The 19499-nt window shown below is 42.5% G+C and overlaps 1 protein-coding gene across 2 annotated transcripts; it reads right to left on the bottom strand.

Annotated features, from left to right (window-relative positions):
* Positions 1-764: 764 nt before the first annotated feature.
* On the bottom strand, positions 765-10909 carry ST8SIA3 (ST8 alpha-N-acetyl-neuraminide alpha-2,8-sialyltransferase 3). 2 transcript variants are annotated; one of them, XM_005873640.2, is made up of 4 exons: positions 9884-10909; positions 8475-8597; positions 5491-6048; positions 765-2751 (listed from the first exon to the last, which is right to left on the bottom strand). In XM_005873640.2, the coding sequence occupies exons 1-4, from the start codon at positions 10060-10062 to the stop codon at positions 2469-2471; spliced, it is 1143 nt and encodes a 380-aa protein (XP_005873702.1). In that variant the 5' UTR covers positions 10063-10909; the 3' UTR covers positions 765-2468. The 2 variants fall into 2 exon arrangements, with proteins under 2 accessions (XP_005873702.1, XP_014401122.1); XM_014545636.1 differs by lacking the exon at positions 5491-6048 and having other exon boundaries at positions 9884-10171.
* Positions 10910-19499: the final 8590 nt, after the last annotated feature.

Genomic DNA, 19499 nt, shown 5'->3' with positions numbered 1-19499 from the left:
CTAAGACCATCCTGCATATCAGATATTTACATTACGATTCACAACAGTAGCAACATTACAGTTATGAAGTAGCAACGAAAATAATTATATGGTTGGGTCACAACATGAGGAACTGTATTTAAAGGGCCAGAAGGTTGAGAACCACTGACTTAACTGGTTTTAGGGATTCTGGTTCTTTGCTTTTTTAACTTGTCTGGTTCAAAGTGTCTACATATTTGTATTTAGTGAATTTTAATGGGCACATTGAGATTAAAACTCTAGTCTAGAGTCAAAATCTGGCCTGTGCAGTATTGGCATTAATATCACTTATCTATAACCTAATGAACTTAGTGCTTAGGAAGAGCCAACTAAACATTTTGTCAGTTATCAATCTTGCAGTGATCCTGACAGAGCCCAGCATGAGAACTATAGTAGCATCCTCTTTAGAGTGACAGGGAACAAGCATGGTTTTGCTAGGCATCAAATTATACCATTGAATTTAGAAATTTAAAATTTAGAAATTTATAATTATTTCAAATATCAATCTGTTCTAGTGTTTTCCATTTTGAAATATCTATTCCTATTTCTCCCCATCTATTTGGATGATTGCCATCAATCAGTGTTGTAAGATGTCACAATTGGCAACATATTTGAACCTGTATAGTTTTTCTTTCATTAGTTAATATCTGGGTCTATGTAGGCTTCTCTGATTAGCTTTTAAAAAAAATTGGAATAAGACAGCTCCCATTCAGAACCAGGCAGACCATGAGCATAAGGACTATGTCTTTCCATATTGTATTTGGTTTAATTTTAGGCATGATTATACTTTCCCAAAGGGGCTGGGGTAGTGAGCTGATCGATTACTGAACTACAGCAATTCTTTTCAACAGTATTTGTAACATTGCAAGAAATCTAAATGAGATTTCTGGAAAAGAACAAGCTACCCCACCCAAATGTATTATAAATATGCTTGACTGGCATTTGGAAAGAAGAAAGAAATTCTTATTAAAATTTAACATCAACTTGGCCAGACTTTGGGCTGAATTGGAAGAACAAAATGCTGCCCAGTGAAAAGCCACGGGTGGAAGTGATGTGATTTCTACTTCTAAGGCTGAAATAATGAAAAAGAGAATGGCTCACTAATTTCTTCATGGCAAGTCTGCACATCTCAAATTCCAAGAGTTATTTAGTACCAGATTTTGCCACTGCACAATGGCTTTTCATTTTGAAATACTTGATCTGTAGATGTATAGATCTGATTTCAGTGGGAAGGGGGAATATCCAGTGTCTACAATTGTCTTGAAGAGAGAAAATGGTTCTGGAGCAGTGCTGGTGGACACAATGATGGTGAAGTTGATCTCACCTGAGCACTATTCAAATGGGAGCCTGGCCAACCTTGAAGCTTCTACTTTGCTCAAATCTTGCTGGTTCTCAAAGGCTCTGAATGGGCAACATGGTTACAACACTTTAAGGTATACGGGGTCCATGAAAACTTCTAAGCATTCTTCTTTCTCTATGTCCCAGACTCTTAAGTTGACTCATTGCTTCTATATTCTGAGAGTATTCCCAGCCCAGTGCTTGAATTGGGATTGTGAGAGGCACTAAACCCAGGCTGGAATGCCCTTGCAGATGTGGCAACAGAATGATTTGCCATAATAGCACTCATGACAAGTGGCCATGCCACCCAAGACATAGGCTTTCTCTGTCATAGTAAAAGATGCACTGCATTATATGACACTTGCCACAGATGGACCACTCTGCTGTAGAAAGACTGTCTCGATAGTGAGAACTTCATAAGAGGCATTTCTTATCAAAGTAATCATAACGAGATCCATCATGATTTGCTCAGTTTGTCATGAAACATCAAAGTTACCCAGAGCTTTGAACACATCAAATACAGATGCAACATATGCAAGCAAAACTAATTCACTATGATGCCCAGCAAATTATTACACTCCATGGCAGTGGGGAAAAGGAGAGACATAGAGATAGAGGGAGAGAGGGAAAGAGGGAAAGAGGAGGATAGAGATGGAGAGATGAGATATGCATAACAATTTTTTATGTTTCCATTTTGAAGAGTCCGATCCCACACAGGAAAAAATGAAATCCTGCCCAAGTTGACCAGAGGCCTGTCATTATGAGCACTATATCTTGAGCAAAGCTGCAGAAACTCCAGCTCCAGTCCTCATAAAAATGGGAGGCAGTTTATTATTAAAATACAAACAGGAAAATACGTCAAACCATTTGTTAGCAGCATGGTTCCAAATGCAACATTCCATTTATCATTCAGGTTTTAATCATGTGGCTTCAATGCATCTGTCCTGCTAAGACCCTTAAGAGAGCAGTGCAACAGAGGGAGAGGAGACATCTTTCCTTTTAAATGGCAGACAGTCCTTATAAGAAATTCTCTAGGGTTTTATTCTGATGACTATTCAATTTGATTTGGGGCACTTTTTAAACCACCATTTGGCACTTTCTGTTTGGAGTTCTTAGGCACAGTGTGACAGAGTCAGCTTGGTGAGCCCTTCCCCATGCATTCGGTACAGCAGTTGAAACTCAGCAGGCAGCTGGTGGGACTCCTGCCACTTGGTGGTAAATTTGGTTCCTTTTTTGTCATAGTAATGGTATGGAAGATCTTCCCTTGTGTTGGGGTCAAATCCAAAAGGCCAAAATCCATACAAGTGGATCTCTTCACATATTGCTGATGCAAGGGTGTACATAAGAATACCTGTGCTCAGCCGTTTGGGCGACAAATGTTTGTTTTTCCAGTACCTGTGGAACAATAAGTATAGGTGGATTCAGTGGCCAGTGTTGAAAGTTTCGGTCAGAGGTCATTTGACTGGGCTGGGAGGTCAGTTTGTCCAAGCAACTTTGACAGTACTTGCTTTGAATCTATCTTTTAGACCACAAAACACCTCTGGGTAGGACTAGCTGCATAATTTGTGAGACTAGGAGCAAAATGAAAATGTAGGTCCTCATTGTAAAATGTATTGAGAATTTCAAGAGTGCAGTAGCAGATTATTAAACCAGGTGCTGGGCCCTTCTAAAAACGGGCTTCTGTGTGAACCACAAGGCTGCACATGTTGGAAGCCCACCCTGCCTCTGGGTTGGCCTAGACCAGTGATGGCGAACCTTTTGAGCTCAGCATGTCAGCATTTTGAAAAACCCTAACTTAACTCTGGTGCCATGTCACATATAGAAATTTTTTGATATTTGCAACCATAGTAAAACAAAGATTTATATTTTTGATATTTATTTTATATATTTAAATGCCATTTAACAAAGAAAAATCAACCAAAAAAATGAGTTCACGCGTGTCATAGGTTCGCCATCACTGGCCTAGACTCTAGGGCTCTGACTCAGTGGTGACACCACAGAGGCCTGCCTGTGAGAGTGACTAGGCTTCTCATACACAAGGGGACCTTGGGAGTGGGAGGGGGTTGTTTACTCTGAAGGGATCTCTTATGTCACTTCCTTTTCCAAACCTAGAGTTTAAATCTTTCTTTTTGGGTTTGGAAAGATTTTAATACTCTCTTATAAAAAATCATATTCCCTGCTCCTTTGTTTTCCAACTAGAGCTTCCCAAGTCCTTCTTTAGCATGTCAGGACCTAAAAAAAGTATTTATACACTTTCTGAACTTAAAAAAAGCTAAATTATGGTTCTTGTTACTTCCATGTTTAGATAGTATTCTGAAGCCTTTCTTCCTATAATGCCAAATATTTGAGACAGCTGTGGTGTGTGTGTGTGTGTGTGTGTGTGTGTGTGTGTGTGTGTGTATTTATATCATTGGCTGTGTAGCAGAATTAAATTGTTCATGAATCAGTTTCTATGGACTGTATTTCATTCAAGTTTTCATTGAATCAGTGTGTCTGGTTCAAGCCTGGGTGGCTGTGGGACACTACGGCTAATTCTCTGGACCTTCTGAAAGGTGGGGCAGGGCAGACACAAAGGCCAGTTTCCTGAAGTTTCTGAGCATATACAGTTCCTTCTTCACTACTTGAAGGCTTTAAAGATAATCCTTTACCATACCAGTTGAAATGTAAATGTTCAATCTTGGTTTTAATATTCTAACTTAATAGGAGTTAGAATGAATAGTGACTAATATTTTGGTACTGCAGAATTTAAATAGAGCCAAGAGAGGAGCAAAATGATGAGGTCAAAAGATCACAGGCGAGGCCAGCTTCTCATTCTGGTTCTGCCCCCTTTTTGGACAGTTACATTGGGTAAATAACTCGTGTTCTTTGTACCTTGGTTAATTCATCTTTAAACTTAGGAGTTGGGCTGCATTACCTCTTGTGTGGGCTGCAAAACCATACAACCTGGAAAACTGGAACAGTCCTTGTAATTATTAATAATGTCCTCTTTCTCTCAAATAAAATGTTCTAGTTTGGACTTTAAATGATGGTGTCACCCTACCTGTTAAATACATACCAGTTTATTAGATGATGATTCTTCCTTCTATGAGAGGTGAGCTAAACAGATCTTAAATTTGGAAAACTTTAGGGGAGTACAGGACGGGAAAATCTACTGTGAGATAAAAGTCTTTGGAATTCCCTGTTTTCACCAGGCCTCCCAGAACCCACTGTAACTTGTAGTAATATCTGGACAACATGTTAGTACATTTGGGCTACTTGCATATGGGTAAATCAGAGTTGAGTAAATTTCCTCAGATGATTTAAAGGAAAAAAAAACTACAATTAATACTGCTTTATAAAATGCCCCTGGATTAGTGGTTTCCAATTCTGACTGCATGTTAGAATCATCTGGGGAGTTATGAAGACATACCAACTACCTGCCCCTACCCTCCTCCTCCACCAGACCAATTACAGTAGAATCTCTTGAAGTAGAGCCTAGGCAACAGTATTTTAAAAAGTTATCCAAATGATTCCAATGTATAGCCAGAGTTAGGAGTCATCAGACTAGATAAAAATATTGCATTTCTGGTCAATCTGTCTATCAAATTACAAGGGAACAAGGTGCCCATAAAATACTATTCACATATTTTCTCATTCAAATCCAAAATTTCAAAGGCAGATTATGCAATTTATGATTTATCTATGTGTTCATCTATTTTGGACATCTATAAAACATCCAAATATCAAATAAAAAAGTATTTTAAGTCAATTGCATCTTTAAAAAAATACTTAATTTGTCTAATTTTGCAGTTGGCATTATTAGGCCATAGCTACCCATTTAAAGAAAATTCTTGATCTGTGATGATTCATGACTGCTTGGGGGGGCTTACCACTAAGGCAGAGGACAGAGAATAGAGACAGTAGGATGATGAACCACCAGTCCCCCCATTTGGAATTTAGTGACCAACTAGGGGTAGGAGATTGAACTTCTTACCTAGAATGGTTCATTCATTCATTACAAAACACAGGAGTTTGCCCTAAAGTACTAAGCTAACCACAACAATGAACTAATCCAGTAGTTCCCACCCCCAAGAGATTACAATATTGATTTGCCATCTGGTGGGGTATGAGTTAAAGGCAATAAAATATACACACCTGTTGACATGTTGCATTATATTCCCAGGCCAAGCCAATTGGACTTTTAACTGACCTCTGTGTTCAACAAAAAAGTCAACTAATGTCCTGGTAACAGTTGCTGAAGTGTGGAAGAAAAATGCAGGGATCCAAAGAATGGCCCCATCGAGCTTTTTTAAACTGAGGAAAAAGTTGTTACGGTCCTGAATGGTCAAAAGATTGTTGTAATATTTTTCCAGGATGCTGGGGTTGAAGGTGGTAAGGTTGGTTTTCCTTCCAACATCTCTTTGGAAAGCCTCCGTAGGGGCGAAATTGCAACGGAAAACAAAATCTGACTTATCTATTTCTTGTCCACACCGGCTCCCTGTCAGGATCCCACTATTTCCAACCACAGCACAAACATTATAATGCTTATTCACAATGGGTGACACATCTGGAAGCAGTGATCGGAAGTTATTGCTAATAGAGAAAACATATTTATGGTTGGAATAATCATAGTGCATCAGTTGTCCGATCCGAACACTATTCTTGGTCAAAGAAAAATTTTTTATTACATCGACATGCTGAAGAATTTCTTGCCTAAAATAAAAAGAAATTCATTAAATACATCCCATTCAAAATTGATTTTCCATCTTATGTCTTATGCTGCCATTTCATTCAGACAAGAATCATAGGCACATTGAATCCAAGAAAGATTATACATTCATAATAATTGTGGTCTTTGAGGGGAGACTGTTTCAGAACCTATAGACATGTTAATCTCTCAGTCAATTTGTGAATGTATTCCTTCAGGGCTTGTAAGTGTTGTAACTTAACAGTTTTAGCTGCTATTCTTTGGTTTTCTGCTCTACATAAAGAGTATATTTGATTAAGGGGAAGGCACAGGTTAAACTATGTCAGAAAGACGGGGAGACAATTGACACAGGCCCCAAGGAGCTCACATTAATGCACACACATTGGTGACTTAGAGTTTGTACTAGGGACTACTTGTTTGCTGTTGGACTGGTAACAGTTTCTGAAGTGTGGAAGAAAAATGCAGGGAATATCAAATATCACTGGTGTACAAATAAGAGCCAACTGGATATGAGTCAGTATAGTATTATCTATTATTAAAATATGAAAATGGTGATGGAAGTGAGTGTAGTTGAATATTTAATGGAAATGAGATGATAATCTCATTAAGGTCCTTTGAATAATGAAACAGGAATATTTTTCTACTTGATTATATAGAAACACAATTTAGTTGGAGATACCTAATCCTCAGAAGAAGAGGCTATTGCAAATCCTGGAAAAGTGTGTATATTCTAAGAATTCAGAGAATAAACAAGGTGAGGGTGATACTTAGTACTAATTTCAGGTTGCTTTCATGTTGAGCTTTTAGTAAAATTAAGCATCTCTTAAAGTCCCAGCTATTTAAAATATTTAAGAGAGCTGAGTAACTTGCTATAAGATTCTCCAATTCTAAGAAATCACATTGAATTTTCTTTGTTTTTTGCATTAAAAAAATGCAAGATTGAGACTAAATGCTTTGCATATCATTACTTTACCTAGAATTTTGTTTTTTTAAATTACTTAATTTGTCAAAGTACAGAGCAACATAAACTGAAAGTTTAATACAAAACTTCCAAAGTTATCAATACTGCTCTTTACAAGTTGTTACAAAGGTAAAAGTAAGTTTAAAATGATGCTGGGAAAATTAATTAAAGATTACCTAATGCATGGATTGAAAGGAGGGAAGATTTGAGAAAGAAATATTGTTCTGGCTGGTCATTTGGGTCACATGGCCTAGTGTGTGAAGAATATTTTTATTGAATTAAAAATATGTTTTGGGAAAAGGAATAACGTGTCCTACCCATTAATGTTTTCTAGATTTTCTATAAAATTAATATTGTATTAAAAACCCAATGCTTAAAAAAAGGCACTTCCTGGGTTTTAGAGTTAATTATTGTCATAGGTTAATTTTTAATTAAAGTGTTTTAAAAGTTTTCATCATGATCACATGATTATGTCAAATAAGTATGTCAACTTTTTAAGTAAATAACATTTTCACAACACCATGGATATCTATTAAATTTGCTTTAAATCTATCATTAAATTAAAAAAGAGAGAGGCAATAATTAGAAATGCTCTGACCAAAACACAATCCCCTAACTAGACTGGTAAAATAAGAATTTAAAATAAGTGCTCCCACCCCTAATGAATACACTAGATGGCCTACATTTAGCAGCATAATAATCCCACCAAGAAGGGAGGAATAATGATTTATCTGGGGGTTGCTAAAAGTAGACCAGAATCACTGAGGAGAATAAATACATTTGAATAAATCTAATCCTTCCTCCCCACCTCAAAAACAAAAACAACCCAAAACCAAAACCTCAACTGCTAATCCTATAGCACATCAACTCCTTCATCTAAAAAGGAGGCTGCTACAAGACAACACATAAGAATGCTATTGGGTAGCTTTTATTAAAATACTTTAATATATTAAAAACTGTCAAAGTTTAATGAAAACAAGTAGACAAAACCATTCTTAAGTACCTGCATATATTGGGGCCAAGATTTTCATAGTAATCTGACAGGGATGAATTATAGTATTTTCTGGTTGTTTCACTGAGACAATACTATTTTATTTAAACATTTTTTTTCCAGTGGGGGAATGAAAACGCATTTACAATTAACTTAAAAAAATAGATGGCTTTGGCAGTCATGCATGTTAACTATAAATCATGGTGCTCAACTAAGCCCAAATTATGGAGGATATTGGAAATGCCTTTTTTTTCTCCCACTCAAATTGGCCTTCCTGATGTTTTCTTTTTATGAGAGGGCACTGCATACATACAAAAGGGTTTCCAATCAGCCTTTGTACACTTAGGCCAAGAAGGCAATGCAAATACATCACATCTCAGGGTGGGGGACAGAATTTTTTTGTTTGATTATTTTGTTTTGTTTTCTTTTTTGAGCTCCAGAATTCAAAAATACCTTTGGACCTTTTCCCCCTAGCCTACCTTTGATGTAAAAACGCTGTCCGATTAAATGTCCACTTAGAAGGTTTGTCTTGAAGATCGTGGGCCAGAGAATTCGTAATGGGCACAAATGACGGATTTAGAAACTTCAGCGCAAATTGTGACCTGGAGAGGAGTACGAGTACAGATAGACACGCTGGCCTCAGCTGGGGAAGCCAAGGGAGCCATTAACGCCCCGCCGGCTGGGGGGGGGGGGTTGGCGCACACACGGGCTCCATCCCACCACAGGGCCCCCTCTCCTTTGGTTCACTCTCTGCTCCCCACACACACCCGGGAGGAAGAAAAAGAACTAGGGAAATCCGTTTCCATTGTCCATCCCTCTGGGTCCGGGAGAGACCATAAAATGGCCGTCTTGCGGAGAGGAGAGCAGGGGCGGCGCGGGCGCAAGGCTGGAGCCTGATGCGCGGTGAGGACCAGGAGTCAGCACCGCGGACAGCGCCGCGCCACGCTGGTGGCTGCCCCGGCGAATTGATTTTTAGGGAAAGGGCTGAGGCCTCGGGAGACCGGGGGAAGGCTAGGGGCGGCTGCTGCCTTAACCTCTTCCTTCCCGAGTTTAGGTCTGACTTCACTCCCAGTCTCTGACTGGGGACCCCAGAAGCTACCGGCCCGGCTGGGCTTCTCTAGGGTTTGCACTTCTGGCCCTGCTTGGACCACAGAGTGGCAGCTTGTATTTGCCACCCACCCAACAGGAGGCCTTGCTGTGAGAGCTCCTAGGGGGTCAAAGGTAGGGACAGGGGGTCCCCATGAGTTGTGTCAAGCTGCGCCTGGAGCCTGCCCCTGCCCAGTCCAGCCTGGCTCCAGGCTGTGGCTTAGACCTGGGGCGAGGGTAGGAGGCCCTTAGGAGGGCGGGGGTGGCAGCCTGGGTTAAAGGATCAAGGTAAAATACCCCAGGGGCTTGGTAAGAGCAGACTCGCACAACATTTGATGGTATATGGGGGGCGAGGGATGGGAGTGGAGGAGGTTACAAGGGGAGTGCAGCGCCTGCGCCATTAAATCGCCTCTGGACTGCCCAGAGCCCGGCCTCGGAGTCTGTGGACAGGGCCCTGGGAAGGCACTCACCTCACCCACGTCCATCTCCCGGTTCACCTCCCCCTGCCCCCAAACACACACAGTGCTTCTCTCTCGACCATCATTCTCCTTAAACCCTACCCTCATTTTGAAAATGGGGAAGGGGTGCCAAGGAAGAATTCGAGAAATGCAATCACATCTATAGAGTTTAGAGGCTTTGGGTTAAAAAACAAAAGGGAGGAGGCAGAATCGAAGAGAGGAGTGGAAGGACCACGCAGTTTATCTTGCCCAAAGTAGCTCAGAGAACCCCAAACACCCACCTCATTGCCCTCCCCCTCCCCCATATACCAGATGCCCGAGGGCGCTCGGAGGCCCTCACTCACCGGAATCCCGCGTGGAGCATGTACATTCGGGGCGCCCCCGGGCTGGCGTACTTGGAAGTGGTGAAGATGTTCTCCTTTTTCAGGGATACGTAGCTGATGAGCGATAAAATCAGCAGGGCAACACTGAGCATGACCAGCCCCAGCACACTGGCGACCCGGGCCATTTTGCAATTTCTCATCCCGGGCTGGGCTGGGCTGGGATCAGGAACAGCGGGGAAATCGGTCCATTGAGCAGCCAGCAGCTCGCTGGCGTGTCAGGCGTGTGTGTTCTCGCGCGTGTCAGCGTGTGTGGCGGGGCTGGGGGGAGGGGACCGGGTCGGGGAGCCACAGAGGCAGGAGGAGGTGTGGGGATGGGCCAGGGCCCCAGAGAGAAATGGGACCCTCAAGGCTGGGGTGAGCGGGCGGGGAAGCTGAGCAGGAAGATGGAGGGTCTGCGCTGCGGTGCTGATCGGGAGGATAGGGAGTGCGCAGCGCTGTGCGTCTGGGGCTGCGATCTCAAGCTCCCCCGCGCGTTTCCAGCGAGGCTGCCATCTCCTCCGCCGCCTGCAAGATAAATGTGATTGGAATAATGTTACAGTTCGATCTAAGCACAGGATTTAATTAATGAACTCTAATCTCCCAAATAACCCGGGGAGGGGCGGGAGAGGGAGAAGAGTAGGGGAGGTGGTGAAGGGAGGGAATTGAGGCTGGAAGGCTGCAGCCCACGTCAACAACCTCCTGCTGAGGGATGCACGTGAAGAGGTGACTGTAGAAAGACAGAGGCCCTAACTTAGTTAATGGACCATTCATTACTTTATAAATATATCAGAGAATAGGGAGACAGATAACTGGATTTGCTATTCTGGAGGATACACACCAGCTGGGTGCTTCTGAGATGCAGGGAGAGTAGTTTTAGGAAGGCAGACATTTAAAAACTTCTCTCTTCACCACGGAGGCACTGCCCTAGACCCCACCGGGTAGCACTCTCCCCAGCTCCCCAGCAAGGAAATCCTAACCAGCTGGCCCAACTTGCCTTGTGAGTAAAACCTCCTTGGGCCCTAGCTGGTTTTGCTCAGTGGGTAGAGCATTGGCCTGTGGACTGAAGGATCCCAGGTTCAGTTCTGGTCAAGGGCACATGCCTGAGTTGTGGGCTTGATCCCCAATGGGGAGTATGCAGGAGGAAGCCAATCAATTATTCTCTCTCATCCTTGATGTTTCTATCTCTCTCTCCCTCCCCCTTCCTCTCTGAAATCAATAAAAATATATTTACCTCCTTGGAATTTTCCAGAATCTCTCATCTGCCTTCCATGCTCACTACATACTTTGCTCCTCTGCAAAAGATGTGCAGTGCCTAGTGAAGTTCTGGCTCCCCCTCCCCTGTCCACAGCCTGCAGTCCCAGCACGCAGAAGGTGGCCAACAGGGTGGGGCTCTGTGTTCACTAGCCTGGAGCATTCTCCCTGATTTAACTCTGCATTCCCCACATTTCTGACTCATCCCTGTGGCCAGACCTTAGGAATGGGCCACCTCACAGTCCTGAGAAGCCAAGAAGCTGAAGGCATTATACACCTTGTCCATTATAAATGCATGGACCCCTCTTTTGAAGGAGCCCATGAACCAGGCTGCCTCTGAAGGTGGAAAGGAAGCCTAATACTTTGTATTGCTTAACCTTCAGTTTGTTTTAGCATATTCATATGTTGCCTGTTTTAATAACCATTGGAAACAAAAATTAATCCATTTTCAGTCAGGCTGTTGTGCTCAGAGGCAAGCCACATGTGTCTTTTAAAAAAATATATACATTTTTATTGATTTCAGAGAGGAAGAGAGAAAGAGAGATAGAAACATTGTTGAGAGAGAGAATTATTGATCAGCTGCTTCCTGCATGCCCCCCACTAGGGATTGAGCCCACAACCCCGGCATGTGACCTCCTGGTTCATAGGTTGATGCTCAACCACTGAGCCATGCCAGCCAGGCACATATGTTTCTTTATCTCTGTTCTTTGTAGTTAGCTTGTGGCTTCTTCTACCCTAGCTTTACCTTTGGCTTGGCCCTCTCAATACTGGTCAAACACTAATGAAAGAAGCTGGAGATGAGAAATTGGCCTTCAAGAGCCTTTTCCAACAAAGCAAGTTGATCTTTTTCAAGTTGGTCATGATTTCTTTCTCTCCTGAACTTCTTGCCGTATTGGCTTTGGGGGAACTAATGTTCTGGTCTGTCTGTGAGCCGGGGCCATGTGGTCTTCCTCCCTGTTTCCACGTGCTGCCAGCAACAGTCTCATTAGAGGGCATGCTTAATAAATGCTTGAGGACCAAATGAGCTCCCTTGTAAAACACATCTGTCTGGTTATGGACAGCCAGCGACACACATTATACAATTGTATGTTTCCAATGACAAAGGGAATTAGTCATTTAGTACCTACTCTAGACATTTTATACAAAATTTTTAAAATGTGGGTCAAGAGGACATAATCTTTTCCTTGTGGGGCATTTTATTATTTAAAAAATTTTTAGAAAAGTTCTGTTCTTCTGTACATGATGAATATTGAATCATATTTCTTGAATAATTATTATAGCTTTTTAAAGAGAAAGGATCATATGAATATAGTATAAAATGCCCAAAGGAGTAAGATCTTATGAGAACTGTCTAGGAATTACACATGCTGGGAAAACTCTTGAACAAGAAGTCAGTGAACAAGCCTAGGGCAATGGTTACACCTTCAGGCTCCAGAGCCAGCAGACATGACTTCAAAAGCTTACGCTGGCACCCTCGAGCCATATGACCTTGGGTAAATTATCAACCTCTCTGTGTGTCAGGTTCCTCATCTGCAGAACCAGAATAAAAACCTCGCAGGAATTGGGGGAAGATTAAGCAAGGCATGTCAAGGCCTTGGCCCAGCTCCTGGCCTGCATTAAGCAGTTAATACATGTGAGCTAAAATGGCTAGGGCAAGTTTTTAGTGTCTTTCCCTGACCCCATACATGTCCCACTACAAAATGCATAGGGAAGCATGTACTTGGTGAGGCATTTTCCTTTGGAAAATAGCAAAGATCAAGAAGCTCTTTGGTTCTCTTTATAAAACAGCGTTATAAGCTTTCCTTGGGGCCTATGATATGGACTCATTCTGCCTGGATTTAAAATCTGATCTATTACTTATACTTAGCACGTCTCTGTGAACCTAAGGAAAGTCCTACTAGGGTGATTCCTATATTGCATGTGGGTCATTGAAAGTCATATGACGTAAAGGAACTAAATTAGTCAAAAAAATAAACAGGCAGGCAGGAACCCTTGCCACAGATGCTAGGCCTAGAGGTGAAAATGGATTGCTCAGTAATTACCAGGGGGAAAATCCAGGGGATGGAGCTTCAAAGAACAACTGCAGCAGCTGGACACAGGACTTCTCACACTGGGATGATAGCTACCCAGTACATTAAAAACTCATTAGGATATTAAAAAAATGAAATCAGACTTGTACAAGAGTATAGGAGGGTGAACACAAGAAATACAGAAAGGTAAGACCCCCTCTGACATAATGTTTTTAGGGGGGGGGGTGTTATTTTAGACACAGTACTTCCCTCTCCAACCCCCATGAGTGCCCATCTTTTGCAAATATGGCTCTGTTGACATGTACAGTCTCTTACCAACCAAGAGTAACTTCCGCACATGGATGGGGAAGGCTGGGAAAGGTGGCGTCTTTTGTTAGAAGCAGCCCGATTCATTCATTTAGTTCTGTTTTCTTTCATCAATGTATTAAATAAAATATATGGTTATCAGGCACCATGCTGGGTAGATACAGAGGCTATAAAATCACCCTTAATCTCATAATGCTTATGATCTTATGGGGAGTGAGGAGTAAGCAGTCCTGTGTGAGGAGCTCAGCAACAGGAGGCTGGTGAGAGAACTACGGATTGAACTCTACCTGTGGAAGGCTGGCAGGTTCTTCACAGAGGACAACATCTGAGTTTTAAAGCATGAGTAGGATTAATTATGTAAAGAAGTTGAGGGGACTAGGAGGCAGGGAAGAGGATGGTAGATTTGGGGCACAGCAGGAGGCATGAGGTGACTGTCACAAAAGAAGAGCTTAAAAAGGGAGTTGGGGTCAGACTGTAAAGAGTCTTGGAGGACATGCTAAGGAGATGGCCGTGTCTTCTAGCAGCACTGCTGATACCATCCAGTGTTTACAGAGAGGAGTGGCTCAGTCTGATTTGCAGTGAATGGATGTAGGAGCAGCTGGAGTCAGGCCCATGGGGAGGTGGAAACAGCAGCTGCTCTCGGACACCAGCTGATGTGTCCAGTGGCTCACCTGCCTGTCCACATGCTAGAAGCCCCAGTGTGCTGTGATCTATCAATGAACCAATTGGCCATTTTCTGTTATGAGATACTCCTGAATAAGGCCTCAGGGGGTTGACTTTTGGAAGGGCAAGTGAGCTCGAGGGGAGTCCACTGGGGACCTGCTCTTTGGCCCCATGTGACTGGAGTTCTTTTGTACACAATTCCCTGACTTCTTAATTTCTGGTAGACCTAACAATGGCCACAGAGGAAAGATCTTGGAATCCTCTGGGTTTCTACCTCCTGCTTCCTGACAGGAGATAAATACTTTATGAGTTCAGAGGTTGGAAAAGCCATCATGGTCAAAAGCTCTCAGATGGGACTGAGACTAGAAAGATTCATGGAAGTTTCCAGAGATGGAGATGGCAATGGACAGGGCAGGCAGGGAAAGTGGGTGGAACAAAGATGTGGAGGTGGAAGAGGGAAAGGCATGTTGGAGCCAGCGGCCAGATAAGCCCCCTTTGAGTAAAGTAAAAGTGGCCAAGATATAGTGAGCTCTTTTGGGCCAGCTGCTTTTTAAACATTATTGGTAATCTTTGCCCTGATCTGGTGAGGAAGAAATACTTATCCTCACTTTATAGTTGAAGGAACTGATGTTAAGTGTTGGCTCAAGGTTTTTGCTTTTGCATACTGCTTGCATGCAGGTCTTAGGACAGAGAGCTGGAAATGTGTGTGCGCCTGGGAAGTTTGAAAGCATCATCCTTTGGCAGTGAGAACCACTTAATACTACTGATAATGATGATGTCATTTCATATTTATTGCATACCTACTATGTGTTGGGTATTATATTAGGCAACTCATATAACTGAGCTCATTCTTTCTTGTGTGTATCCCTTTGAGGATATAAGGACTGCCACCGTTTCAAGAATGAAAAACTGAGGCTCAGAGAGGGTAAGTAATTTGCCAAGGTCACACAGGTAGTGACTGCCTTGTATTCCATTGGCATTCCAGAATCCAGAGGAAGAGGGGCTTAAATCTTCTCCCTTCATCATTGTGGTGTTACTGAAGAGAGAGTGCATACTAGGCTCTTTGAAAAAGCCATTTAGTCACAAGGGTGGAGAGGTGGGGACAACAAGACAAAGACCAGAGTGATATATCTGAAAAGCAGTGGACTTCTCTGGGGCTGGGAGAATGCTTGGTAGGGCTAGAGCCTCAGGATGGAGGGCCAGCCATCTGCTGGGGACAGTCAGGAGACAGCATCTTACCTTCACTGTACCATTTAGTACCAGCACTGCTAATGCTCAGGGTGGAAAGAAGGCAGGGAACTTCTTTGCTCTACATTGTACTTGAGGTCCAGGCTTGGGCGAAGGTCGGTCTCCAGGACTGATTGGAGAGAAAGGTCATCCACCTGGACTGGGATGCATGAGTTGGCTTGCCTATCGAAGAGACCACATTTAATTAAATTAATTGGTTAGCTAAGCTAGGACAAAACATAAAGCACAGGAGGGGTGCACTCTGAGCAATAAACTCCCTCCCATCTTTATCTCTGTAGAGATAACCACTGTTGCCGCTCAGAGATGCTCTGTGCATCCACGGCATATATGTTAATTTTTAAACATAAATTCTGAGGCCAGTGTGAAATGATGTTTATTTCAAGGTTTTTGTCTGTATCTTTACAAAAGACATTTGCATAATATTTTAACATTTCAGATGTTTGCAACGATTAGGTTTTCTTCGAAGCTGAGAAATTTTGCACCTACAGATGAATGCTTCCCTTAAAGCTCAGGGAAGTATTTCTGTGTGAAAGGAACACAGGAACTTCAAATAGCCTTTTCTTCATTGAATAAATATATCTGGAACACTATCTTAAGGCTTTTTTTGAGGCCCAGTCCCTAGGAAATGGTTTGGAAGGAGCTATTATGTTCAATTGTGTTAATCTCCTGGGTCCTTGCATGGAATTTTGACTTTTCAAATGTTTGCAGCAATTACTTTTTCTAGAAGCTAAGGTATTATACTTGGAGAAGCTACTTGAAAAATAATCTTACAGTTAAGTTTTAAGCTATTCTTATGTCTATTGTGCCCCTTTATTGCACTGACTGTAGGTATAGGAAATCACCCACGATTAGAGCAGGTGCAGTAACATTGCCTAGGTACTGTCAGGGGAGGTGTTTTAACAAGAAATCTAATTTTAGCCTTCATCTTGAGTTTTTGGGGAGTTATTTGTCCCTCGTGCTTCTGAAACTGTAATTGTCAACAACATATCTTTGAGAGCAGGGAAAAAAACACTTTTTGTATATTACAACAGAAAATGGTAAAATTTCCATCTAATTTTAAGGGTTGCACTACCGCCTGCTGATTTATTGAAGAGTGGTCCTTCCACAGAGGAAATGGTAGAAACTGTTGAAGGAGAGACTAACAAGAATTCCCCTCCCAGGCTCTTGACCCCCACCCCCCTCCCAATTATAAGCACAGATCCCTACCTGGAATTTCTTCTGTCCTGTTCATGGGGAATTCACAGGAATAAGCATTCACTGGACTTCCCTGTACTGAAAAACTCACTCTCAATGTGTGTGGTGAGAGATTGAGTGACACCATGTCTTAGATCATAGACCTCCATGTTCTATATCAAGTCATCTATAATAATAAAAACGTAATATACTAATTAGACCAGACAACCAAACAACCTTTCGGATGTCATTCTGGACATCCTTCCGGATGAAGCCGCAGTGGCGGGGGCGGAGGCAGAGGTGGTTAGGGGTGATCAGGCAGGCAGGCAAAGTGGTTAGGGGTGATCAGGCAGGCAGGCGAGTGGTTAGGGGTGATCAGGCAGGCAGGCGAGCAGTAAGGGGTGATCAGGCAGGCAGCCAAAGTGGTTAGGGGTGATCAGGCAGGCAGGTGAGCAGTTAGGGGCGATCAGGCAGGCAGGCGAGAGGTTAGGGGCGATCAGGCAGGCACAGGGGTTAGGGATAATCAGGCAGGCAGGCTAGCGGTTAGGAGCCAGTGGTCCTGGATTGTGACCACCCCCTGTGCACAAATTTCATGCACTGGGCCTCTAGTGTTCATAATAATGCTATATGATAGTGTTTTCATTGATTCCATAGATATGGGAGAAAGACTCAGGGAGGGTAAGTAACTTGGACAGGTTTACAACATTAAAACAATTAATATAGGACCAAATGTCTGCACAATTATTTCTTTTTTCACCAAATCTTGGTGCCTCCCGTGCCAGAAGCTTAGGGTCTGAAAACGGGGGCATGAAAGATGCTTCTTTGAAGTGGATGTTTCTCATTTCAAAAGCCAAGGATGTGGTACCCACCTTGGCTTCTACCCCTTTCTCCTCATGGTTAGCTTTTTACAAGGATGTTTGAACACAAGAAAGCGACTTTTCAATGGATGAGAGGATTGATGTAAACTTGTGAAGAATCCTTTTTGTCTGAGTTTCAGAATCCTACTTTGTTCTGTTTTATAGTTTTACATGCAAAAGTGCCTATGTCCTGTTGGAGGTGGTGTAAGATGAGGATGTCTGACTTTGGGTGTCTGTACTTCTGTTTTGAGGAGGGCAGTTTTGAAGCAAGCCTTTCCATTGGTGGATGAGGTTGGGCGGAGAGTATCTTAGGAGTTACAGGCAGATCAAGAATGTAATTAGCACTTTTCTCTCTGATAGCAACTGGAGTAGGAGCCAGGCAGGCTCAGAGGTGAGAGAAGGGTAACTGATCCTCCCCACGATATCTCTGATGCTAACACCAGTTATCTGACACCTGGCTTAATTTCTATGTAGAAGTTTGCCCATCTTTTTATTCTTGTTCTGAGTTCAAGCTGCTTATTAGAAAAAAGAAACTCAACTGTTATGTATACTATTTCCTTAACAAATAATTGTATTTCTTGTATTTTTACTGATGGAAAGCATTAAACAAAAGTGAGTAGAGAGCATGTTGTAATACTACTCTTCATGCCTATGATCATCTATGATTAAAGAAAGCCTCACTATTGGAACTTAGTCACCACAAACCGGTACCACTGCTCACCTGGGGGCAGGTGCTGCCTTAAGGGCAAACAGAATGTAGAAGATTGAAAGTGTTGCTGTTTTTCTTGGAGACTGGCATGATATATTATACACTAGAGGCCCAGTGCACGAATTTGTGCATGGGTGGGGTCCGGCTGGCCTGCGCCAATCAGGGCTGATCAGGCCTGGCCAGCTGGGGAGAGGGGCCGTGGGCAGTTGGCTGGCCAGCCCCACCCCCTGGTCAAACTCCCGGTCGAACTCCTGGTCAAGGGGACAATTTGCATATTAGCCTTTTATTATATAGGATAGGTAGGCATGTCCAGGTACCTGGAGTAGTCCCCATGGTGGTCACTGAGTTCTACTGCTGGTTTTGGTGGATATCTTAGACAGTCCTTTTCCATCTGCCAGGGAATTCAGCTTTTGTGATCCTGCAGTATCACCTGCACTCACAGGAATCTCTTAACCTCTCACCTGCTTTCCCCATTCTCTGTAACAATTAGGATTGACAAGTAAATAGGGACCTTATGACATTGAACTGATTTTTTAATATTTATAGGAGCATCCTTCAACTCTTTAGTTTTATGTTGGATGGGTGTGTATTTAGCAATTTTAAGTAGGCTTCGCAAGACTATGGAAATGGCTTCTACCATAGACCCTGTGCAAGGCCAGCTGTGAAAAAGCGAGAGCTGCATACAGCATTAGACCTTTAGGTAGTGGCTGTGAACACTTATCAAAGGGCTCTCTCTGTGTAAGCTCCATGTGGAAAGGGACACTGGTCCCATGTAGGACTTTACAGTTGATAATCACTATCTTTAGGGCCATCTTTGGGGGAAAAACCGACAACCATATAAATCTTATATTTTTATAGCACTTCAGTTTTTTTCAAAGTACTCTCACATCTATTATCCCATATTGACCTCTCAAGGAAACTGAGAGTTGGGCACAGCAAGTATTTCTATCCTGATTTCACAGATAAGACACAAGGAGGTTAAATCACACAGCAGGGCAGGAGACTGAGGCTAAACATCTATGTCTGATGTTAAGACTGCTAGTCTGTCCCCTTAAAAAAAGTGACCCTTCTTTTTTATTCTCTGCAATCTAGCTTCTATTGCTAAAATTGCTTTATTTAAAGGAATGTTTCTCAACTCTACCTGCACATTTAAGTCACTTGGGTGATCGAAATATAATGCCAGTGCTCAGGCCCCATCCCAGGCCAATTGCATCATGCATCTCTGTGTCTTTTTTTATTTCTGTATAAATAATTAACTTTTAAGATTTATTGATCTTTCTCTTTTTCTCCCTTTTTCTGAGAGATGTAATCCAAATATTCTCAGGCATCTGCATGTCTTAAAGCTCCTCAGGTGAGTCTCA

Source organism: Myotis brandtii, unplaced genomic scaffold (genome assembly GCF_000412655.1).
Source record: "Myotis brandtii unplaced genomic scaffold, ASM41265v1 scaffold416, whole genome shotgun sequence".
Classification (NCBI taxonomy): Eukaryota; Metazoa; Chordata; class Mammalia; order Chiroptera; family Vespertilionidae; genus Myotis; species Myotis brandtii.
The sequence above is the reverse complement of the archived record's forward strand: the minus strand, read 5'-3'. Positions and strand labels throughout refer to the sequence as shown.